This window comes from Rhinolophus sinicus, linkage group LG15, assembly GCF_036562045.2.
Source record: "Rhinolophus sinicus isolate RSC01 linkage group LG15, ASM3656204v1, whole genome shotgun sequence".
NCBI classification, from domain to species: domain Eukaryota; kingdom Metazoa; phylum Chordata; class Mammalia; order Chiroptera; family Rhinolophidae; genus Rhinolophus; species Rhinolophus sinicus.
In genome coordinates this window covers 23,675,808-23,701,305 of record NC_133764.1, presented here as the reverse complement: position 1 = coordinate 23,701,305, position 25,498 = coordinate 23,675,808, and the positions used below count along the sequence as shown (strand labels likewise).

Below are 25,498 nucleotides of genomic sequence, written 5' to 3'. Positions count from 1 at the left end.
ATACAGAAGTAAATATAAACTTAAAAAGGAGTTGTCTGTCAACCACATGTTAGTTATGTAGGCATCATTTAAATTCAAGAACACTTAACAACAAGAATAAAGTGATTTCCTGGAGGATAACAAAGTGACCTGGGAGAAGACTTTAATTTTTCAGAAAATTGTTCTTTCAGAATGGCTTTGCTATCTGTCTTACTCCATCTTTATAGGAAAAAAGCAAATGACCCAAAAGTTCATTAAAATGTGAGTCTTTCTCAAAACAAGTTCCAGAGTAAGTAATAGTTAATAAGAAATCAGTTACCATACATACTCTTATCATTTGGAGCACATTATGAAAAGAAGAGTATGAGATTATAATCCTTACTAGGGCAATGGTTATCGATTCTGGCTCCATAGTAGAATCCCATAGAGAGCTTTTTTTTTTAAAGCCTGTGTTCTATTCCAAATCAAATAAATCAGCATAATTGAAGAAAAAGGTTAAATTAATTTAAGCCATTTCTGCTGGTATGGGCTCACTATCAGTAAAGCTGTGAGAAGATCAATATTATCTCTAAGAAATTGCTATGAAATCTATAGACTGAAGTCCCAATACGTGATTAATAGTATAAACTGCTCAGGCCTAATTTACATTTCTACTTCTTTTGGCCAGAGGTCAGATTGGTTCTATTGTTCCATTGTCCATACAATTTTTACTTCCTTGGTGGATAATCCAATTTAATATACTGATGATCCCAAATCCATATTTAATGTAGATTCCCAGTTTTTAGTCTTTTATGTACTATGGTCACCATTTTTTGCCATATAATGCCCATAGTATTTGCTTAATATGTTTATATAAATAATTCTACCATTTTTATGTAAATACTTGTATTTTAAAAGGAAACTATATCACTACCGTGTTTCCCTGAAAATAAGACCTAGCCGGGCCATCAGCTCTTAATGTGTCTTTTGGGGCAAAAATTAATATAAGACCTGGTCTTATTTTGTTCCAAAAGACGCATTAGAACTGATGGTCCAGCTAGGTCTTATTTTTGGGGAAACACGGTATCTTAAATAGAAAATCAGTGTCACATTCCAGAAATAGAAGGTCAAAATAAAAATTAATTCAATGAAAATAAAATATATTATTAAATTTCAGCTAGTGTTACCTTCTGAAAAACTGTTAAAAACAGAAATTTTCAAATGTTACATTAGCATATCAAGTATTAGATTAACATAATTAATGCCAAACTGTGACCCTTTTTTTGAAGTAATCGGAGGATTGAAAGAAAATTGAATAGTGAATAGCTTTTTCACTGTGAACTAGGGTTATTTTATGCCCCAAATAATCTGGTACCTTTCCCATACTTTGAGAAAGTTAATTGACAGAAGATGATAACATTTGGATCTGTAATAAAGAATGCGAATTTATATACGTTTGAATTATTTGAAATTTTAACAATAAGGCTGTCTTGCTATTTAAAAATTTTTAATCCAATAGAGTTAGTTGGTATGTAGAAAGAAACCTACATTTTTTTCTCATTCTTTTTGCCACTCTTTTGATTAAAGGCACTGGAGTTTTTTCAGAGCTGGCTTCTGAAGGATCTACATATTGATAGTATTTACCTGTTTTACAGATCAAAGAGAAGAAAGCATCTAGTAAAATGTTGATACAATGTCTCCCTATTTTGGCTAAAATTAGGGATGCTATAATTGCATTAAAAGAAACTAAAGCATCCACTATGCTATTGCTATGCTGTGACCTGGAGTTTGTATTTTAAATTTGATGTTTTTCTTGGGTTTCAGTTATTTATAAGCAGCGCCTTCAAGACCCACATCCATTGATCAGTTTTCTCTACTAAAATTCATGTCAGTGTTTGTTGAATGCCACCTGAATTCTTTTACCCTTGCTATTGTCTTATCTTGTCAGATTCCTATGCAATCTTATTTCACTGGTTAGTCTCTTTAGTCTTTGTCTTCACCTTCTTGTTACAAATATCCTGATCTTTTCAAAACACAGATACACATTCTCCTGGCACCTTCCCTGCTGCTTCCCCTTGAGTCTTATCTCTGTTTTTTCCCCCACTAAACTTATTATAAAATAGTTCTGTGTTAGCATTCTCTGCTTCTGGTACCCTATAATCTCCTGGTCTGTCTCTGATCAATTAGATTCATCATCCTTCCCAGATTCTTCCACTACCTATTCTGTAAATATTGTTCTCTCCTTACTCTACATATACCATTTTCTTGTGCTTCAGAAAGTCAATGGAACCTCAAATTTTTGTATCCAGCCTCTCTCCCTGTCCTGAGCGCTGGATTCAAATGTCCAGGTATCTCAAACCAGAATACCTCAAAACACTCATTTCCAAATCTATTCCATTCACCCATATATCTTGTCTCACAAAGGTATCATTTCTGTCCAGTCATGTCACCGCCTCATGTTCTACCTGGGAATTGTCTTTGCCCCTCTTTCATACACAGTTGTCTTTTTTTTTTCCTTCACCTCATACATCTCCTAAATGCATGCTCTTCTCTCCATCTCCTTATTTCTGGATCTAACTTTATGGTTTAGTACCTCATCATCTCTTGCCTGAATTATTATAGGAGTCTTCTAACTTTTGTTCTCCCTCCAGTCCTTTCTAAACACTAGAGTTATTTTTAAAAATTGGATTATGCTAGTCCCCTGTTTTAAAATTCTTTCATAGAAAAACCCTGTCAATATAATGTTAAGTGAAAGAAAAAGAAGCAATATGCTATGTTTAAAATGTGACATCTGTTTAACAACAACCAAAATGATAGTTTACATTTTCTAAATTCCGGGCACTCTTACATGTGTCACTCATGTAATCATCACAATACCTCTGAGGTAGATACTAATATTATCTTAATTTTACCCATGAAGAAACAGGCTTAAAAGTTTACGTATTGTGAAAGGTCATAATAGCTGATAAGGCAGAGCCCTGCCCTTAATTCTAACTACATACTGCATGCTACTTATTTTTTACATTTACATATATGTTTTCAGTCACAAGAAGTAAAGGAAACACTTCAAAATGTCAGCTATAATTAATGCTAAATGATGGTATCTGAGTACTTATGATAGATTTCTTCACATTTTTTTATTTTCTACAGTGACAGTGAAATCTTTAATCATAAGAATAAATATTATTCAAGTTTTTAATATCACAAAAAGCTTTCCATGATTTCCAGTTTTCAACAGAATAAAGTCTGGCAACAGGAAAAGAGGAAGACCAAATATGGAGTGGATAGACTCCACAAAAGGAGTGCCAGGCGTGAGACCGCAGGAGCTGAGCAGGGCTGTTGAGGACGGGACATGGTGGACATCCCTTAGTCATAGGGTTGCCAGGAGTCGGAGCCGACTCAACGGCATCTAACAACAACAAAGTCTAAATTACTTTATACGGCACAGAGTCCTTTACAGTCTGTTCCCAGTCTACCTTACCAATTTTATTTAAAAACACTCTTCCCCTTTGAAGAAATTAAAATTTAGTTCTACGTTAAAATGTTTTTAAATGGCTGTAGCCAACTACAGGAGGATTTAGAAACCATGGATCATTTGGTGATTAATTTTTGAAGGCTGCATGGTCGTCAGATTATTAAATTCTACCTCTTTATCACTGACTTCATGATTTTTAGGATGCCAGCCCTGTTGTAATTGAGCCATCATCTGTTCTGAACGGAGGAAAATATTCATTCGGAACAGCACTGCACTCTACAGAGCAGAGTGAAGATAGAATCGGAGGAGGCAGCCTCAGTTATGCGAACACCACAGAAGAGAAATTTTCAGACAATGTTTCTACTGCATCTGAGGCCTCGGAAACTGCTGGCAGTGGTAAGTATGACTTTCTTCCCACAAGGTTTAGTCAGGGTCAGTTCTTAAAGGAGTATACTTTGTCAGAGTGGGCTTGGTAGGAAATTGGGCATCAGGCTTCCAGTCACAGAAAAAAGTTTTGAATGAAAGGGTCAATTGTAAGATTCTTGAAAATATTTTCACTGATTAAGCCACATCTCTCCATATTGCTATTAAATTATTTTGTCAATAAATTTAGATTTGGGAATTCAGTTTTTGAAAAAAATCTAAATTTCTATCTTCGGGACTCTCTAAAACCATAATCATACCTTCATTGGGTTAAATGCACCCCCTTATCAGATTCTACAGACATGTCAGGCCAGAATTTGGGGATTAGTTTGTTACAATATTAAGAGAGAATTCATAATGCTTCTCACAATCCCTTCGGTCTTTGGTACATACCTAAAACTTAGTGGTTCTAAACTTATATGGAAGATGGTTTGGTGTTTTTGTGGCCCAAGTGAATTGAGTTTGATCCTTATCATTCTGCTGATATAGTAGCAGAACTCAGTCTTACTCTGTTATTTTATCTTTGAGATCTTTTCTCCTTTTCTGTGGAGGGAGTAGGCAACTTGGACCGAGCTAGCATTTTCTCTAGAAAGCTCTTTGTAGAATTTACTGCTTCTCTCTCCCCATCTGATATTACAAAGATCACTTAGCAGACCTAGGAGTGCTCTCTCTGATTGGCTTTAACACCAAGATTTTTTCTTAACCCGATGTTATCTACAGGCTAAGCAGTGTCACAGATAGAAGGTTCAGAGTGATTGATGGCCAGAATGTTTACCTAATATTAACATGTAGTTGAGAATTGAAATACCTTAAAATATCTAAAAAACTCTTAAGTCATCGTTAGTCTTTTTTCTGTGTGTATTTTTCTGTTGTAACTTCATACCTTTCTTTCAAAGATCTATTAGGGAACAGTTTCTTCCCTCCCATCACTCTTCTGTTGAAGTTCTTGTTTTAGTTCTTTCTCTTTGGTTTAGAGACTTCTTAACACCCTTACCTACCAAGAACTGTAGAAGAGAAGAATTATGGGAGACTGTGAGAGCCCAGCTACTTGCCATACTTCTTCCTTTCCTATCAGAGGATATATAATTCTTGTTGTGAATTGACAGATATTCTAGGAGGCTGGCCAAAGTTCATTTGGTAATAATTTTTAAAGCTTTTATTCTACCTAGTGTTATGCTAAGTGTTGTCCAGAAAAGAATATATCTGTACTTTTTGTCTTCTATAGATTTATCAAAATCTACTGTACTGACATGCCAACAGAAGAATAACATTGACCTAATACATTAAGTTCATATCCTCAAGCCGATTTATGTATAATAACTAAAAATAAAGAGATTCCATCCTCCTTTTCCTTACAGGGTTTCTGTATTCTGCCACCCCAGGGGCAGATATGTGTTTTGCTCGACAACATAACACTTCTGACAATAACAACCAGTGTTTGCTGGGAGCCAATGGGAATATTTTGTTGCATCTCAATCCTCAGAAACCAGGGGCTATTGATAACCAGCCACTAGTAACTCAAGAACCAGTAAAGGTAAGTAATTTGACATCTACTTTAAATCACTCTCTCTCAGGTTGCTAATAAATTTCATTCTAGAGGTTTTGGAGCATAGCAGAATGTTAGTGGTTCGTTTAATTAACCTGTTGTGGATGGAAATCTCTTTGCACAGTACATTTCTGTGAGAATATTCTGATTTAGTATTTGTATAGAAGCAGCGTAGTGACCCTTGGAAATGTTGTTGTTCTTAGAATAACTACTGTGAAAAAGTAGTTTCACAAGTATATGGATTTTTTTCCCAAAATAATATTTTTACTGTCTGAAGGAAATCTGTGAAAACCAGTCTTATTATTTCCGAATGCTCCAATGATTTTTTTTCAAATGATTTGCCTTTCAGGTAAGTTCCATTTTTAATTTATTTTGAAAGTTAAAAATAAAAATCTTTTAGGAAATTCAGTTTTTTCCAGTAACATGAAACTGAGTAGTGACATATGTGTTCTTCTGTGTCTAGATTTTGTTAAAACATGAGACTATAATATTAAAAATCAACATTTAATATTAATAAAAATCAACATTGCAATATTAAAAATGAACATTTCATTCTTCTAAGGCTACATCATTAACACTAGAAGGAGGACGATTAAAACGAACCCCACAGCTGATCCATGGAAGAGATTATGAAATGGTCCCAGAACCTGTGTGGAGAGCACTTTATCATTGGTATGGAGCAAACCTGGCGCTTCCTAGACCTGTAAGTATAGCTAATAGTACCTTTTATAGGGAGCAGTCATAGATGGAGTCTTCTATTACTTTTATATATGATTCTCACTGTCCACAAACTAGTTGTTACTTATGGTAGCAGAGTACTCAGTACCTGTTCAAATCAGTTGAACAAAATTTAAGTTCCTTCTCATTGGAATGAATTTCATTCATTCATTCATTTATTGAGTGCTGTATTAGGTACCAACCATACCATGATGTGCCTATGGGAGTGGTTGGTTTTTATGGAGTGGAGGGACTAGTCATTGGACTAAATAAAGTCAGGGAGTTATGAGGCTAGGCTATTAAATAAATCATCCACATAAACACAGACATTAGGATAATGCATGGCTTTGGCTGGAGCAGAAGTCTGAGAACCAGTGCCAAAAAGTTTAGTGAATATAGAGGAAGTGGTGCATAGGTTACTTCTGAAACTGTTATTCTCATTAACCACATAGGCATCGAGTGAGGGATCAGATTCATTTTATAGCCGTTAGTCTTTTTGAAAGAGGAACATAAGGAAGATCATAACATGATAAGAGGAATTCAAACTGAGTGAATGAATTCTGGTCGTTGCCATTACTAGAATGAGTCATTTAGAGCATAAGTAAAATGCTCTAAAATAATTTAAAGGACTTAGAATATATAATACCAAATTTTAGTGAGTTAGCTATGCAGCAGCATGTGTTGTACTTATAAAGTAAATAGCAGGACTCATGCAATAAAATACATTATAAAAAGATTCTTTTGGTATATCAAGAAATACTGTCGATTATATAATATCCAAGCTACAACTTTCTTATACCAGAAAGACTCTGCATAGATAAGACAGTTAGATCACTTCCAAAAAAAGAGTAAAAAGTCTGCTATAAACCTTAGCCTATTATTTTGATATTGATTTTGAGTTATTAATAATTAATGTTTACTGAAAATTATGTTTAAGTAGAATCAGGAATTTAAGGCTTGCATTTGTTGGCTCCAAAAGGTTCCTATTTGGCATCAGGACTCCTAGATAGGTACATATAAATATGAATGTACATAGATAGGTATATTCTTTCTCTATTAGGAGGTGGGGTAGTCCTTGAGTTAGTCACTTAATTTCTGGGAGTTTCCTACTCTATCTTAATATTGTGTATTTAGAGGAAACACACAGATAATAGACATAATTGTGTTTTATATATATGTATATATACAGTTCGATGTTTTAGAGCCTACTGAATTCAGATTACCAGTGTTTCAATCTCTAAATCTTAGTTCCCTCATCTGTAAAATGGAGATAATAATATCTACCTCATCAGAGTTGTTTTGATAAGGAAATAATACATATGATTAGCACAGCATCTGATTCATAGTAAGTGGTCAAGAAATGTTGATTGTTGCTAATATCATCGTCCTCGTAATTATTAAATGAGTTGTTTTCAGAGCCTCACAAAAAGGTCATGTTTTTTACATTGACCAGACAAATATTAGTTTAAGCAAGCTGTAATTTTTGCTAGATTAAAGCTTCGTTTGCTGGCTCAATAGTATTTTTTGATGGTTCTCTAAGTATGATAAATTTGCCTGATTTCAGGAAAAATTGCTGTAAAATCATTTAAAATATGGTATTCCCAGTTAGAGAATACTAAATATATTTGCCATGGCCAGGTTAAAATTATTGCTTTCACCTTCATACTTACATAAATCATACTATTTTCTTAAAAATATAGCTTTATTTAATTTGCACATATTGTACATGCTCAATGATAACAAATTAAGCAATATAGAAAAAAACAAAGAAGAAAATAAAAATCATGCCATATCCTCCTACTTAAGAGATAACCACTATTAACATTTTGGTGTGCATCTTTGCAAACTTTCCTCTGCGTGTTTGTATACATACTGGGGGTGCCAAAAAAAGGTATACAAGTAGGCACTTTGGTCAACATTGCTCAAGCAGTAGTTCGCGGTAATCATTTATATACATGAAATATATGGACACTGATGGGAACCACTCTGAGCACCTCTTGTAATTGCAGAAGTCAAACGTGACTTGTATTCATCTTTTGTTATCAGTATATATTGACTATTACAATTTTAATAGTTTTCCTTAAAATATGTATACATTTTTTTGGCACCCTCTGTATATAGATATGTGTGGATAATTTTATGAACTGGAATCATATCTGATGTTTTGTGATCTATTTTCAATCTAACATAGATGCTATGGACATCTTTCTAGGTTAAATTTAGACCTATACCATTATTTTTAATAATTGCATAGCATTTATATATGTTACCTACATATACACATGCATATGTACATAAATCATATTTGTTAACCAATCACATTCTGATGAACATTTAGTTTGCCTCTAGCTTTTAGTTGTTTAAAACAATTTTCTGGTGAACATTCTCTTTCCAAACCTGTGTGATGATCTCTTTAAGGTGAATTCCTATAAATGGAATTACACCTATTGCTGGCTGGTTGTCATTGAAGTTGAACGAGGTCATAGACAAGAATAATTAAAATGTAAATAGACATGTATTTATGTATGTCTGTGCATGTGTATATAAGAATTTGTTAATCTGTAATTTGCTCACAAAAGCACTTGTTATCTTGGAAAGCAAGATATAATTATAAAAACTACTTCATTATCAGTTCAGATTCTCCCAAAAGTATGTTTTTATATAGCTTGACAACTACAGATGCTGAATTATTAATCTTTCCCAAAATCATACTTATAATTGAAATCACAAGAAATTACGGTTGGTTTTACAGTGGTCAGTGCCAGTCTAGAAGTGGACAGCCTTTGTTTTCTTCCAGTGTTCTTAGAGAAGTATGTCAGGGAGAGCTCCTCTTACTGCTTTGCATTTAAATAGGAGTCAGAAAAGCTCCCAATTGGAACTTTTCAAGTGCCATGCTATAGCATATCAGAGTGTGCAGAATACTTTTAAGAAATAGTCCTAAAGGTTTGGTTTGTAGCATTGTTTGTATTTGGTTATGTATTGCCCCCTCAGGATATTAAAAAATGCTGTGCTACAGAAGACATTGGTTACTAGGGCAAAGGGAAATAAAATAAAGCCTGATCGCTTGAGAATATTGTATTAAAATTCTGTAGGAATTTATGTTTTAAAGAGTTTCAGTGTTAAGCCTGCTATCCTTTTGGAATACTAAATTGATAATGTGCTACTCTTAAAACTCTTAAAGCAATATTTTGATAATGAAATGGTTTCCTTTGCCTTTGGGCTGGCAAGCAGGTTATTGGAGGGGATTACTGAAAAATCCTGTGGGTCCCAGCTTTGTACATCCAAATTAGTTGTTTTAGTCATAGACTGAAAACAGGACAGTTACACAGTAGAACACAGATGTAAACATTTATATGGAAACATTTTTATCCTCAACACTAATACAAGCAATAAAATTTAAATAAATTTACGTACATATGTGTATGCAGCCAACAGGGTTTTTAAAATAATGTTTGATGATAAAGTTTTATGAGAGTAGTACATTCATATGTTTCTGGGAATATTGTAAGTTGCTATACTTTGGGCGGCAATATATGACTTATGTAGTTAATGACATGAATACTTCCATACTTTTTGACTTGTAAGTCCAGTCCTAAGATTTTGTCCTTTAAAAAGACCGTCATTTATATACATGAAGTATGTAAAAGTGAAAAAAGTTGCAGTGCGAGGGTAGTAGAATTGTTAGATGATATCTAGGGTTTTTGTTTTGTTTTTTAATTTAATTTGATGTTACTGCGTTTAAATGAAAGGGGAGAAAATACCCACCAGGAGTTCTTATCTTAGAAGGTGGATTTAGGAGCAGAAACCTGGAATATTTAAACCCATGTAATTTAAATCTTATGAATTTCTGTGAACTATATCTATGAACTATAGGGGGTGAATCTATTGAACATTTCAGTTTAAAAATAAATCTCAGAAGTTAGATAAAACTTGCAAGTTTTGTTTCTTCTTTTATAGTGATCACTTTATATCTTCTAAAATAACAGGTGATCAAGAATAGCAAGACAGACATCCCAGAGCTAGAATTATTTCCTCGATATCTTCTGTTCCTGAGACAGCAGCCTGCCACTCGGACACAGCAGTCTAACATCTGGGTGAATATGGGTATGATGAGCCTGAGAATGTTTCCTCAGCATTTACCAAGAGGTAACTTAAGAATGCAGCAAGAATATCATGCATTTCCTTAAAAACAACAACAACAACAAAAAACGAAGTTGCTCAAAGTCTGGTGCCACTGTACCAGTAAATCACCTGTGGGGCTTAGATCTATGGTCATGCGCAAGACTAGACAGGAGAGAAGCAAAATCTCAGCAGCAAACTGAGAAGGATGGTTTCCTTTTCTGGTTTGTAAACATACAAAGCTAATAAATAGGAATAGCTCTTACATGCTTTGTTTCTTTGAGAACAAGCCATTGAAAATTGTTTGCTTGACCTAAGTTAGCATCTGCCAAGTCAGTGACTTGTCTTTTTAACTCCACTCAAATTTTTAGATGTAATTTCTTTGGCAATTGATATTGCCAAAAATCTTTTTTATTTGATTTTTTTTTTCTACAAAAACATTTTCATGCTAGGTCTGGGGAGTCTTTATAAGAGACAGATAATACAAAGCAAAGGATATATTTTTTTAAATGAAAGTGACCCATTTGTTTTGAAAAAAATCAAGTCTATCAAAATGACAAATAAATAAGTTCCCATTTTAACGTATTACATGCAAAAAGTACCCCTTTGATTTCTCTATAAAGTTAAATTTTATTGATGGCCAGGACTTGCTTTATGTTTTTGTTTTGCAGATATTTTAAATTGTTCTTCAGCAGAAATAATGAGTTCACCCATTTAGTCTCAGACTTTGTGTGAACAATTCCAGAATATTATTATAATTAATGTAACTTAGAATGACATATGAACCCAAACCAACCCTATAAGTACCATCCCTCCCTTAAAATCAAATAGGCTTATTTTAATGTCTTCCTTAAATAGTGTATATTTAGATAATATATTGAGATTGTTACACATATTGTTTGGTAGCAATTATAGCAAAGCAGAGAGGCCTCTGCCTAACCAAACTTTGTCTTTGGGAAAACATCAAAGTCAAGGAACAGTGAACTAGAATCTCTATGAAATATTCTTGATTTAATTTGCCAATAAATAAAAGTAGTATTTGCCTTGCTTCCATGGCACCCATAGCACATACTTTTTTCAATTCTCTTTGAAAGATAACATGAGAGGCGAGATGTGTTGTTGCGCTTTTAGTAAGTATTCTTTGCAACTCTTGTGCTGATCCTAGATTTTTGCTGCTCTATAAATTCCACTAGATTTGTTGACGCTATTCAAAAGCACAAAATTATGTATAATAAGTGGCTGCCTGCTTAATGAGCTATGCTGTAAAAAAGTGTCTAGAATTCAAACAAATTTCTTATGTGGCTTAGGACAATAGAAATTGACTTGGACACTACACTTGCAAATGCTTCTGAATCTTAAAACTGGGTAGTCATTGTGCTCCAAATTTGTCCTTAATTTGAAATTGTATTCCTTACTAATTAGTTGTAAAATCAATCATTAATCATTTTGAAGTTTACAAAAATATGCTTTCTTGCTGTAATCTTATAACTAATCCTCTGATGTATAATTAAAGAAATTTGCTCTTTTGTTTTCCTTTAGAGGTTATCCTTTGCTTGCTGATAGTATAAGATTTGCTTTGCTATGTGTTTCAAATTGATCACGTTGGGTTCTGTTCTGCTATAACATAGTTTTTATCTTTCTCATTACTCAATTTATTGCAGCTCTTTTATTTAGTAGGCTCTGTTATTTCTTTTGAAGTGACCAGTATACAAACCTTGCCACAGTTACAGTGACTTCGATGTAGCCATTTCAACAGACAAATCTATAGAAGTCATTGTTTCTTAAATGTTTCAGCTTATTTTAGGTGATTGAATTCTTTTTAGAAGCTCTAAAACAGCAGATAATGACAATACTTTTCTCCACTTTAGTAGGTGAAGACTCAAAGTGCATTTAATAAGAGGAATAAAGCTAAGTCACCATTGAAAGGGTGGAAAGCTACCTGAAATATATAATTGTGCCCTAGATGGATTATATTCATATGTCAAGTTTATTTTTGTTTTGGGTTCCTCAGTAAACTATAACCTCATATAGGCAAAGATGACTATTTTAAACTACAGCTTTTGTCTGGATTTTTGGCTGGATTGTTAACCAGGGTTTAGCAGATTGTTTTAGCAACCTATCTTTTATTTCCTTAATCTCTTGTCATTTCATCCCCCTTCTTTTTTGAAATATGTGGTTAGACTTGACATATTCTTCCTTCACTCTTCACTCTTTTCCTTTATTGCCATTCTTTTTGTTTCTATCTTGAGCCTTTCAGGAATTCAAGGTCATGTCTGCTGTCATTTTATTGAGCAGGCAGGTCATATGATATTTACCCCCTTCTACCTTTCAATAGGACAATTTTTTGGATCATGGTGAACTTCTTGACTTCACTTTAAAGCTTTGGCCACATGGAGTCCATGCCTGCTTAGAATTTTAAGTAAAATTTTCTGGTGTGAATTGTACCAGTGTGCCAAGTAATTGGACCACTTAAAGACTGAGAGTGATGACATTAGTAATTCAAAGACAGTTTATTTTATGGAAGTGGATCAGGTGAATCCACTTATCTATATGTGGCGTTCAAATCCAGTCCCATTTTATCTTCTCCATTCATACACTGAGTTTTTATTTTGCTATTGAATGTAACCCAATTGAGGGCAGCCAAGGTACTAATGCCTATTGTTTATTTATATTTGCCACTCTTCTGGCTTCCAAGTACAGCCAGTTATTTAGGCTTCTGTGATTCTGTTGCTTCCTTTCAAAGTTAAGGCTTTGGAGTCACTCGAAGATACTTAGGTCTCCTGTCTTTGTTTTAAAGTTTTATTTTAAAGCTTCTTAATTTATAAAATTATTTAAGCTCTGTTTCTCCTTTCTCATCATTATTTCCTAAAATACTGTGCTCCCCATTGCTGAGGGTAGCTTTTTTTTCACATGTGCCTTTTCCTTGTTGTGATTACTATGACCATAGGAAACGTACCTTCTCCGAATGCACCATTAAAGCGGGTCTTAGCCTACACAGGCTGTTTTAGTCGAATGCAGACCATCAAGGAAATTCATGAATATCTATCTCAGAGACTGCGCATCAAAGAGGAAGATATGCGCCTATGGCTATATAACAGTGAGGTAAGAGGCATTTCAGTCATGAAGAGTACTAATTCAGTGTTAAATCCTTATTTCATGAGTATGGGATTATTGTCTACAGTAATTATGCTGAAAGTCATACCTAAGATCTCAGTGAAAACATCAACTTTTAAGTTGCTATGTACATACATGTAGATTTTTGTCACCTGGAATCCATAATACGTCTTGATCATCATGGACAGTACCATCTTACGATGATTATTGTTGTAAAGTAATGGTAAATATCTTTTTTTTAAACTAGAGTTTATTTTGGATTTGTTTTAAGGTAACTATACACATGTTTTAAAAAATTCAAACAACACTGAAGTATATAATTAACATTTCCTTCCTATTCTCTGACCCTTGTCTTCCATTCTCCTCGTAGGCAGTGCTGTTAATTGCTTAATATGCAGTGTGTTTTCAGAATATACTCTGATATTGGATCATAAATAGTTTTAACCAGTTCTCTATTCCCTAGTTCAGTCTTTTGTACATCCTCCTTTGGTCACCATTGAGAGGCAGTATAGTATAAGTTAAAAGCACAGCTCCTGGAGCCACACTGCCAGGGATTAAATCCTGGCCCTACCACTTGGTAGTTGTATAACCACGGCAAACCACATAACTCTCTCTATCTCGGTTTTCTAATGAATAAATGAGCAAATTTAATTCTTACGACTCCTTAAGGGAGTCATTAGAATGAAATGAATTAATTGTGTGAGCACTTGAGACAGGGTGAGCCTAAGCAAAAATGTATAATTTTATTGTATGATATTTGGTTTTACATTTTCAGTTCCTAGTAAGTGATCAAGTTCCATCTTGATCACAAGCACATTTACTGAATTTCATACTAGATACTAAAGAAATTTTCTTTCCTGTAGGCTCTTCAGAAAATCTAAATCTCAATGAATTTTGGTTTGATGAGTCTTCTTCTTGTCTCTCCAAAATTCTATAGAACTTTGTTTTATAGACATTAAGTACATGTTTATGAAGTATACATTGTTTTTCCCTCATTTTACCACCTAAATTATAAGTATTTCTGTACAAGTATAGTATGCCTAATATCCGTAATGTGGCTTATGTAACTAGAAGGACATCTTTATTTCCATATTTGTTTCAAATTTAGTAATCAAATTAACAAAAACATTTCTTCCTCCATACGCAGAATTACCTTACTCTTCTGGATGATGAGGATCACAGATTGGAATATTTGAAAATCCAGGATGAGCAGCACCTGGTAATTGAAGGTATAAGTGAAAGCATGCATCTGCATTAAATTTTTAGGGGAAGAATTTAAAGATTTAGTTAGTCACTAATAATCCACTTAATAATTTTCCAACTATTATTTGATCATTTTATTCTTAATAGTAAAGAAAACCCATTAAGCCTTACATAATCCTACATATTTAGATTGCTTTAATAGAAAAACATTGCTGGGCAGGTGTGGAAACGGTGGGTAGAAACAAGTTAATTCAGTTATAAGTTTACAAAGCTCCTTAAAAATTTCAAGCTGCCTTTATGAGTTTGAGAAAGGAGACTAATTTTTTTTTGAGGTTAGTGGCATAGGGTTTCATTAGTCATCAACACTGGTCACTCACCAACAGAGCTTATTTGTATAGTCATTCACACATAGACTTACACACATGTAAAGGGCATGCACATGTCATTGAAAACTTAAAGTGTGTTTTTACCCGTCAAGATTTCATGGAAACATTGCTAGCTACCTTTATGTTAAAATGAATAGATTACTCTCACAGTTTAAGAAAAAATTGTAATAGTTCTAATGTATTAACTTTAAGAGCTTTAATTACTTGTATAGATGATTGAGTATAATTTTACTTCAAATAGATAATTGGAGGAATAGCTTACTAATTAATTCTAACCAAGTGATTATAATATTTCAAATATAGTCGGAATGGTTTCAGAGTCAGTTACTAAAACTAACTTGATTTTTTTAATTTTTGTTTCTGGTTTAGAAATAACTTTTTTTATTTAACAGAAGGAATGGAGTGGGTGTGGTTTCAAAGGAAATTAACACTTTCCTATCTGTCTTTCCAGTTCGAAACAAAGATATGAGTTGGCCTGAGGAAATGTCCTTTATAGCAAACAGTAGTAAAATAGACAGACACAAGGGTAAGTGTCCAGTGTATTATTTTTAAAGAGATTATTTTAAAATTATTCTTTATTTTTCCTTCTCTCAGCTATGGAAATGTTAACAACTTTTGGCTTTCTAGTCCAAAAATGGTTAAGACCCTCTCTTATTTTTCTTTTTCCTGAAGCATCAAATTTCTTTCTAACCTTGCATTGAAATACTTTATATATTTTTTAAAGACATAATCCTAGGAGGGAATTGTTAGAATTCTAAAAACACTCATAGCAATTAAAGAGAGTCATTGCTGCTTCTAGATTAAAAATAAGCCTGGAGTATCCTAATTGCCATTGACACTCCGTGTAAAACCTCCTCTGCTTTAGCATTGCAAGACCAGATAGAGAAATATTAGTTCCATTTAGCTGATTAAAAGCGTTATAAAAACATTGCATCAAATATAAGTAACTGTTTGGTCTGTGGCATCTTACTACAGGTAGGCTTTGATTCTCATATTGTTTGTTCCAGTTCCCACGGAAAAGGGAGCCACAGGTCTGAGTAACCTGGGAAACACATGCTTCATGAACTCAAGCATCCAGTGTGTTAGTAACACACAGCCGCTGACACGGTATTTTATCTCAGGGAGACATCTTTATGAACTCAACAGGTAATCTTTCTTGAGTCCTTGGCCTTTTTATAACTTTGATGTGAACCCAATATGACCTAAATCTCCTATGTCATTACCATGGAGGACAGAAGTCTGATTTGCTATATTTCGTATGAAATAAGGACCAAGGGATACTTTTTTTGTTTTAAAAAGATATTCTGATGTGAGAAAACAGATGCTAGGCATTTCTGTGCCCACGTGGTTGTGATTTATGAGAATCTTTAGCAACGAATTTTCTCTCAAACTTCTAGGACAAATCCCATTGGTATGAAGGGGCACATGGCTAAATGCTATGGGGATTTAGTACAGGAACTTTGGAGCGGAACTCAGAAGAATGTCGCCCCATTAAAGCTTCGGGTAAGCAGGTTAAAATAATATAAAAGTATGTAAGTCCTTAGCAGTTATTTGAGTAATTATTTTTCTCTACATGTTTTTTATGTTTAACTTTTTAGTTTTGGTTTAACTAATGTTTTGGTTCCTTCACTGGGCATAAACTGGATGTCAAATACTTTTACTTGTTCAAGTATATGCAAAATACTGTTGTAGATATAGTAAGTGGGTAGGGATAGATCAAAGGCACAGTCTAAATTTGGTATAGCATTTATTTTACTAATCAAATATCATCTATATATATAGTAAACCTTTCTCAGCTAGTCCATCACTATTAGCAGTGATAGACCTCTATCTGCAAGATAGATCTCTGAGTCTAATGATACTCAATACATTTTTAATATTACTATGGTAAGTTCTAGCTGTAGAATTTTAAAAAGTATCAGACAGAAAGAATGTAATTAATGGATAAAATTTTATATTAGTATCATATGTAGTGAATTTTAGTGAAGTTAGGATTTTTTTTAGTCTTTATTTAAAAACAAGGCAAAATCTTTTTAGGTTAAAAATTAATAATCATAATTATAATAGTTTTTTAAAAATTTGACTACTTACCAGACACTATTCAATTCACTTTATGTGTATTAACTCATTTAATCTTCTGTATTTTCCTCTAATGTCAAGTGATGATATCCCTATCTTATGGCTTAGGAAACTAAGGCTCAGAACAGTTAAATAGCTTGCCTAAAGTTGCAAGCTGGCTAGTAAGTCCTCATAGTTAAATACGAGGCTGTTCTGCCTCTAATAATAAAAGTTAGGATACAAGAAGATAAGAAAAGTTAATTGTAAAAGGAAACATTATAATAGGAACTTTTTTAATGTGAGCAAATGCTATTTTAGTATTTCTGTCTCATCTGTCTTAAATAACATCTGTGTACCTAAAGAACTGTTTGCTTGTATGATACTGAACTGGGACATGGTATGGGCCAAAATATTTTCTTCTTCTTTTTTTTTAATTTTTGGTCACTTGAGGTTAAGATCAGAAAGCTTTCATGACTTTCCAAAATATATTTGCTGAAATAGAGACAAACTAAATACTATACTATTTACCTTCTTATAATGCCTCTGATTGAATTACGTGGCATGTTCGTTCCAAAGTTTATGGGATAGCAAATAATGAATTCGATTCCTCTTATATTTATAGTGGACCATAGCAAAATATGCTCCCAGGTTTAATGGGTTCCAGCAACAAGACTCCCAAGAACTTCTGGCTTTTCTCTTGGACGGTCTTCATGAAGATCTCAACCGAGTCCATGAGAAGCCATATGTAGAACTGAAGGACAGTGATGGCCGACCAGACTGGGAAGTAGCTGCAGAGGTTTGTCAGTTCTGAGTTTCTGATGTAAGCAATAGATACAATGTTCAGGTCACAAATGTGCATTGCACAACTTAAATTTAGTGATCAGAATTTTACTGTGAAAATAAAGGAATCTGTATTTCTCTGCTTAATTTTTGTGTAGCTATGCCAAAACAAAGCATCCTTAATGAAAATAGAAAAATGTTACCTTTTCACATTGTAAACTTTTGGGAGAAGATGTAGGGATGATTCATTAGAACTTCAAGAGTCCCTATAATTGCTAAAGTAATGTGCATAGTCACCGGTAGGCATATTTTATTTGCTCTTAAATGGACAAAAAATTTTAATAGTCATCATTGTTACCATGGTAAGAAAAAAGAAAAAAGATTTTCCAGCTGAATTTAATATTTTATAGGTTGAGCAGAAAAAGTTACGTTCTGTTGAATAATTGGTTTTCTCTACTATCTCAGTAGGTAATACATTTTAAATTACACATCTGGATTGTAAATTGGTAGGCAGAAAGCTTTCATATTTTAAGTGTTAAGCATTATATTCTTGACATTTAAATTCAATATACTTAACCAGTTCTTTAAATTTGTGTAGAAATACCTCTCTTGAATTTTGAAAAAAAAAATTTTTTTTCTTCTAATCTTTTTCATTGATAGGCCTGGGACAACCATCTGAGAAGGAATAGATCAATTGTTGTGGATTTGTTTCATGGACAGCTAAGATCCCAAGTCAAATGCAAGACATGTGGTCATATAAGTGTCCGATTTGACCCATTCAATTTTTTGTCTTTGCCACTACCAATGGATAGTTATATGCACTTAGAAATAACAGGTGGGACACAAAATTCAAGAAAATTATTTAATTTCATTGTATTTTACCTTTTCAGTCGGGCTGAATTTGTAGGTATGGTCGTTTGTTTATAATGTGTTCTTGTAAAAACTGGTAGTCTGCATTTAAAATGTAGCAATCTAACTTCAGGCATGGTTTGAGGTTTGAAAGATTTGGAGCATGAATCCATTTTTGTGCCTATTGATTCCTCTGTTAGTTTCAAACATGCCAGAAACTCTCTTTAAAATCATGCAAAGCCACTCACACTTCTATATCAGATAAACATTAAAAAATAATAATTCCACTCAGTATTATCTCTTACGTACTATCTAGATGGAAATGTTTGCTATTTCCAAGTCATACACACACACACACACACACACACAGTGGAAAGCTTTCAGTGAAGTCTGCATTTTACTGATAAAAGATCTTTTCTGTTTCCTAGTTATTAAGTTGGATGGTACTACCCCTGTACGTTATGGACTAAGACTGAATATGGATGAAAAGTACACAGGTTTAAAAAATCAGCTGAGTGATCTCTGTGGACTTAAATCAGAACAAATCCTTCTCGCAGAAGTACATGGCTCCAACATAAAGGTAATATTAACTATTCTTTCTAGGAAACCCTTGATTCCATCCTTCATAGAGCACAGTTTTCTAAATGAATTATGATGTTAAATGACCAAGAAAGATAATTAAAACACAACAACAACCGAACAAAAAAAATGTCAAGTTTTCCATCCCAGAAACTTAAAAGGGTTGTCTGCCAGAATAAAGGAATAATAATGATTATGGTATTTTTAGAAAAAGGGAATTGTGTAAGCCCAAGGATGCCTATATGGAGTGGTCTAGCTCTGTCACTACATATAGAACTGCTGTTGCTGCATTTAGCAGCTCTTCTGTATTACCACTGTCACTAGAATTCTTCCTAGGTTAAAGTATTTTATGTATTTATGAATGTGTTCTTTTAGCATTTATTTATAAACATATACAGGGCCTTTCAGCACATTAGGAAGTTAGAGAATAAAAACAAATTAACACAAATCACTTTTTTCTGTATACCAGTTGGAGAAACAAGCTATTTAATAAATATATTGCCTACCCTAAATTGAATTTCTATCATTGGTATTATTTATATTCATCTTTGGGGTTTCTGATCAAACTCCCCTCGTTAAGATTTTTTTCATATGTAACACAAGGGTAGGATCTCTCTGAGGGTTTTGGGTTTAGATGCCTGAAGTGAAGGACAAAACTTAAGAAACCAATTATACACAGCATACTTCCTTCCTATGGTAAGGGATAACCGTTTTGTCAGTGAGATTAGTTTTCAGTTAGTTTATCGAGATTTTTATCCTTTAGTTGTTTGATAAAGAATACTCAGCCATCTTGTTTGTTTAGTGATGAAAGCATCTAAGACATTTGCTTCAAATATATCAGAGAATTCATTTCCCATTTTATCTGAAATATTTCCCTCTTCTCATCTTGCCTCTTTTTCTGTAGAATTTCCCTCAGGACAGCCAAAAAGTACGACTCTCAGTGAGTGGATTTTTGTGTGCATTTGAAATTCCCATTCCTGGATCTCCAGTTTCAGCTTCTAGTCCAATACAGACAGGTAAAGTCAAACTGTAGCTCCTTCTTGTGATTTCAGCTTTAAATACTGGTCTAAAGATTGTCATCCTTTTAATATTTATTTGGGTTAAGGATATTAAAGCAAAAGAATTTTGGAAGCTGAAGGAAACCTTGGTGATGATTTTGCTCAAGTCCCTCATTTCATAGATGAGGAACCTGAAATTCAGAGAATCTAAGTGACTAAGTTATTAGCTAAAACTACCGCTGAAATTTAGATCTCTTTTTACTCTTTTATTTAATACTAACGTGGCAGCAGATAGTATGAGAGGAATATATTATCAGAAAACAAAACAAAAAGTATGACTAAAAAAGAATATTGCATGTGATTTAATATAGTCATTGAGTCTTTTGGCTGTTTAATGTGGCTTGTCTGTTCTTTTTTATACTCCTGATAATTAGATTCATTCCCTATTATAAAGAGCTTTGAAGGGAATGAGACTCCTCTAATTGGCACTTAATAGAAAGTACTGGTGGTGAGTTGGTGGATGATTTAATACTGCTTTTTTGTTTAGATCATCACTGTCCAGTAGAACTCTGCAGTGATAGAAATTTTCTATAATCTTTACCATCCAGTACAGTATCCACTACTAACATGGACTGTTGAGCACTTGAAATGTTGCTAGTGAGATTGAGGAAATGTATTTTAAATTTATTTTCATGTTAATTTAAAAAGCAACATCTTTTCATCAGTTGTAACAAATGCACCCCTCTGGTGGGGTTTGTTGTTAATGGGGGAGGTTATGCATGTGTGGGGGCAGGGGTATATGGGAAATCTCTGTACTTTCCCTCTTTATTTTGCTGTGAATCTAAAACTGCTCTAAAAAATGAAGTCTTTTGGGAAAGGATGTAGGGATAATTATTCATTAGAACTTCAAGAGTCCTTATAATTGCTAAAGTAATGTATACAGTGACCAATAGGCACTTTTTATTTGCGCTTTTTTTTTTAAAAAAAAAAAAAAAGAAACAATCGAAAAAGAAAAGCAACATCTGGCTGGAGACTACTGTATTGGACTACTGTACCATAAAACATTTTTAGAGGAATGGAAAAATGAGTTTTTAAAGGACAGGAAAAAGAAAACTAGTGGTAGAACTGTTTGTGTGCCACAACATGGTGCTGATAAAGGTTTTTACAAAAATTCTATTTCAGTTTTCTAACAGTTACTCTTGCTTTGTCATTTAGTCTTAAGTGTGAATTATAGAAGTAAAATCTGAAATTAAAATCTTCCAGTCAATCTAGAATTATTATTTGAACGATAATTTCTCTCTGTCCTTTGTTAAAAGAGACTATACTATCACTGGTCTGGGTCGCCATGGTATTTGAGAAAAGAGCAAAGATGGAGGTTCCACAAGCTTGTGATGCTGTGCTTTTCTTTGAATTTGTAGATTTCTCCTCATCCCCATCTACAAATGGAATGTTGACCCTAGCCACCAATGGGGACCTGCCCCGACCAATATTCATTCCCAATGGAATGCCAAACACTGTTGTGCCATGTGGAACTGAGAAGAACTTCACAAATGGAATATTGAATGGTCATATGCCATCTCTTCCTGACAACCCCTTTACAGGCTACATCATTGCAGTCCACAGAAAAATGGTTAGTTTAATGTTAGGCAAGTTACTGCTGGTCTTGTCAGTGTTGTTTGTGAAACATAGCCATTTTCTGTCTTTGCAACATCTTCGTTGCAGGCACTTCCTTTTTTTTAGAGGGTGGGGGCATGCACTTACAATGTGTTATGTGTGCTATTGTAAGTGATCAAAGCCAGGATTTAGTTTTCACACATGTGAAAATGGACCTATGTGTGAAATGGACATTCCTCACTCCTATACTAAGCAGCAGCAAGATAGCTGGTACATCTGAATACTATTTACTTTACAAAGTTTGTGTCTCCTATATGTTCCTGTAGGCATGTGCATGCCCTATACGTGTGGATGCCTTTGGAGGTTTCCTTTGTTTGTTTGTTTGTCTGTCTGTTTGTTTTTGGGGGAGAAACAAAAATGTTCTTGGGAAGAGAAGTTGTTTCCTAGGACTGCTTTGACATTACCACAAAGTTGGTGGCTTAAAACAACAGAAATGTATTCTTTCACAGTAGTGGAAACCAGAAGTCCGAAATTAAGACCTCAGCAGGACTGTGCTCCATCCAAAGGCTACTACATAAAGACCAACGTAAAGAATTAAATGTCCAAGTGCTCAGCAGCTTTTTTGAGTGATCCTAACCTCCCACCAACCTATTACACTAAATTTATGTTTTATTAGGCAACCATTTCTAAGCTAATTCTATACATTATCTCTATATTAAGGAATGTCATAAAAATCTCCTTAACACACTCAAAGCAAATATTTTTAAAGTTTACCTTACTTTTAATTTATTAATATCATGTATTTAAAAAATAAAAAAGACAAAGTCACTCAGCTGCTTTTAGGAAGGTGGATAAGTTGTTACAAAATTAAATGACTGGTTTCACAAGTCTCCAAAAGTTTGGAAATTGCTACTGTAACAACAGTTATGAACAGCTTATTCTTCGAAAATTACATTTTGAGTGAGTTTTAGTTTATTGGCATACTTTCCAGAGAAAAGGTTTGAATTGCTTAAAAGCCTTGAGCTATGAAACTATTACTAGTTTTGACATATAATTCAGTGTAAGAAATGTTAATCAGAGAAAACTAGTTTGAAAATATTAAATGCTAAAATCCAAGTTTGATAGACAGCAACTCTGAAATTGGCAATACCCCAACCTTTCAATGACTCCACTTTAACAATTCTCTTCATATTAACAAAGATAGTTCTATACATAGAGTGGTAGTGACCCATTTGAAAATGGTAGTGATGCCTCATATTGGCAGCTATAGAAGAACGAAAGAGAGGAATCAGAGGCCTATCTTCTCAGCTCTCTCTTCTCTCGTTTGTACTTTATAGATGAGGACAGAACTGTACTTCCTGTCATCTCAGAAGAATCGCCCCAGCCTCTTTGGAATGCCACTGATTGTTCCATGTACTGTGAATACCCGGAAGAAAGACCTGTATGATGCGGTTTGGATTCAAGTATCTCGATTAGCCAGCCCACTCCCACCTCAGGAAGCCAGTAACCATGCTCAGGACTGGTAAGTTCAGGGGATTAGCCTCAACCTATGGTTTCTAAACTCCAGATGAAGAATTTGTATGAATTCTGTGTGATTTATAAGACCTATTCCTGTAAGGTTAATCATTCCTTGAAGAACCATCCAGAGAGCATATAATTCAACCATTTGGTTTTATATTTTGAGTAGGAGAAACTATACACCTTCCTTTTTCACCTAAACATTCTAGTATTTAATAATCCTTTCATTCACAAATCTCTTGCCTTAATCCCTCCTGCTAATGTTTTAAATGCTTTAGGGGAATATCCTGGACTTCCTTTTTTGCAAAAGTGAGTATGAATTCACCAGGAAATTTGTTATCATCTCAGCCCTCTGAAATTCAGAATGGGAGCAATAGTGTGCACATCTATACATGAACTCTGAAAAAGTTTCATGCCGTGACAAAAGATTTGGTTGGATTATTTCCGTACCATGTCATTTTAGCATGGAATCATTTCGGAAGGATAGTTAAAGAAAATTAACATCGTCTGTTTTCTTTTCATTTCTCCTACCACTGTTCTGTTGGATTACTAAATGTATTTACTTCTAACAGTCATTGGGACTGTGATGCCTTCTTTATATGTCAGTTGAATTGCAGATCATTTTCTTGCTATCATGGTACAAGTGAGAGTTCTGCTTCTGTGTGAACTGAATAAAGAAGTTCTTTTTGCTGATAGGTTATTTGTTCTGGCATGGAATCTATTGATGGTTAGGATAAGGCTTAAGGTAAATAAATCTTAAAGGGAAACTTCAAGTAATAAATAAGCAATTTAGTTGATGAGTGTTGTAAAAATGAAAATAGGGCAAGGTTAAATTTACAGTGGAGGTCTGATTGAACTAAAGGGCTTCTAGATGAGGACTTTTTCCAGGGCTTGCTAATGAATTGGATATGGAATATGAGGGAAAGAGGAATCCAAGCTAGGTTTTCAGTCTGAGCAATGGTTTGTGAATGGTGGTACCATTTAATGAAATGAGGAAGACTGGCGAAGAAGCAGGTTTTGGCAAGAGATGACAGGAAGCAAATTAAATTCAAGATGTGTGTTATATTTTCAAATGGGAAATAGACTTACATGTCCTTTGCTGGAAATATAAATATAGGTGTCATCGACAAATAGTTGGTATTTAAAGCCTTGAGACCAGATGTTACCATTTAGAAAGTACAAGTTAGAGAAGATGCGCAAGGTCTAATTCCTGATGCATTCCAACATTTAGGGGTTGAAAAGAAGGGGAAGAGGCAACAAAGGAGATTGAGAAGGAGCAGTCAGTAAGAAGAAAACCAAGAGGGAGTGGTGTCCCAGAAGTTAAGTGAAGGAAGTGTTTAAAGGGGAGACCAATCAGTTTTAAATGCTACAGAGGGATTGAGTAAGAAGAGGACTAGGAATTGACCACTGGATTTGATAAAATGGCAGTCTTTGGTAACCTTTGCAAAAACTTCTTTTAGTGGAGTGGTATAGATGAAGGCATGGAGGTGGGAATAAGTTAAAAGAGAAAATGGTCCTGCAGACATTAAAACGACAAGAGCTTATCTTTTAGCAGTAATACACTGAAGTATTTATGGATGATTTACATGATAAAATGCCTCTGATGTCCTTCAGAAGAATCTAGGGTCATAACGGCCAAGAAGTGGAAACAATCCAAATGTCCATCAACAGATGAATAGGTAAACAAAATGTAGTATACACATACAATGAAGTATTACTCAGCCATAAAAAGGAATGAAGTTCTGATACATACTACAATATGGATGAACCTTGAAAACATTATGCTAAGTGAAATAAGCCAGACACAAAAGGATAAATATTGTATGATTCCACTTTTATGAGGTTTCTCGAATTCATAGACAGAAAGTAGATTAGAGGTTAATAGGGTCTGGGGGAGTGGGGGCTTAATGGGTAAGAGTTTCTGTTTGGGAAGGTGAAGAAGTTCTGGAGATGGATGGTGGTGATGGTTGCACAACATTGTGAAAGTACTTAATGCCACTGAATTGTGTACTTCAAAGTGGTTACGTGGTAAATTTTAGGTATATTTTACCACAAAAATGAAATATAAAAATCTCGTAGGACTAAATAAAGGTATAGATGAAGAGTGACCAAGAGTTGATGATTATTGTAATTGGGTGATGAATGATGGGAGTTCACTGTA

At 34.1% G+C, this 25,498-nt stretch overlaps 1 protein-coding gene across 2 annotated transcripts in view; it reads left to right on the top strand.

Moving 5' to 3' along the window:
• USP32 (ubiquitin specific peptidase 32) overlaps positions 1 to 25,498 on the top strand; it is a 168,439-nt gene that overhangs the window by 128,336 nt on the left and 14,605 nt on the right. Inside the window, exons 13-27 of one of the 2 annotated variants that reach the window (XM_019732553.2) lie at positions 3,634 to 3,829; positions 5,215 to 5,390; positions 5,965 to 6,105; positions 10,106 to 10,223; positions 13,186 to 13,340; positions 14,500 to 14,581; positions 15,393 to 15,467; positions 15,949 to 16,087; positions 16,339 to 16,444; positions 17,622 to 17,795; positions 18,440 to 18,614; positions 19,057 to 19,208; positions 20,112 to 20,223; positions 21,624 to 21,835; positions 23,157 to 23,341. In XM_019732553.2, coding sequence (XP_019588112.2) covers positions 3,634 to 3,829; positions 5,215 to 5,390; positions 5,965 to 6,105; positions 10,106 to 10,223; positions 13,186 to 13,340; positions 14,500 to 14,581; positions 15,393 to 15,467; positions 15,949 to 16,087; positions 16,339 to 16,444; positions 17,622 to 17,795; positions 18,440 to 18,614; positions 19,057 to 19,208; positions 20,112 to 20,223; positions 21,624 to 21,835; positions 23,157 to 23,341 — 2,198 coding nt within the window. Of the gene's footprint in view, positions 1 to 3,633; positions 3,830 to 5,214; positions 5,391 to 5,964; positions 6,106 to 10,105; positions 10,266 to 13,185; positions 13,341 to 14,499; positions 14,582 to 15,392; positions 15,468 to 15,948; positions 16,088 to 16,338; positions 16,445 to 17,621; positions 17,796 to 18,439; positions 18,615 to 19,056; positions 19,209 to 20,111; positions 20,224 to 21,623; positions 21,836 to 23,156; positions 23,342 to 25,498 lie in introns of both variants that reach the window. The other variant, XM_019732552.2, reaches the window with a different exon arrangement.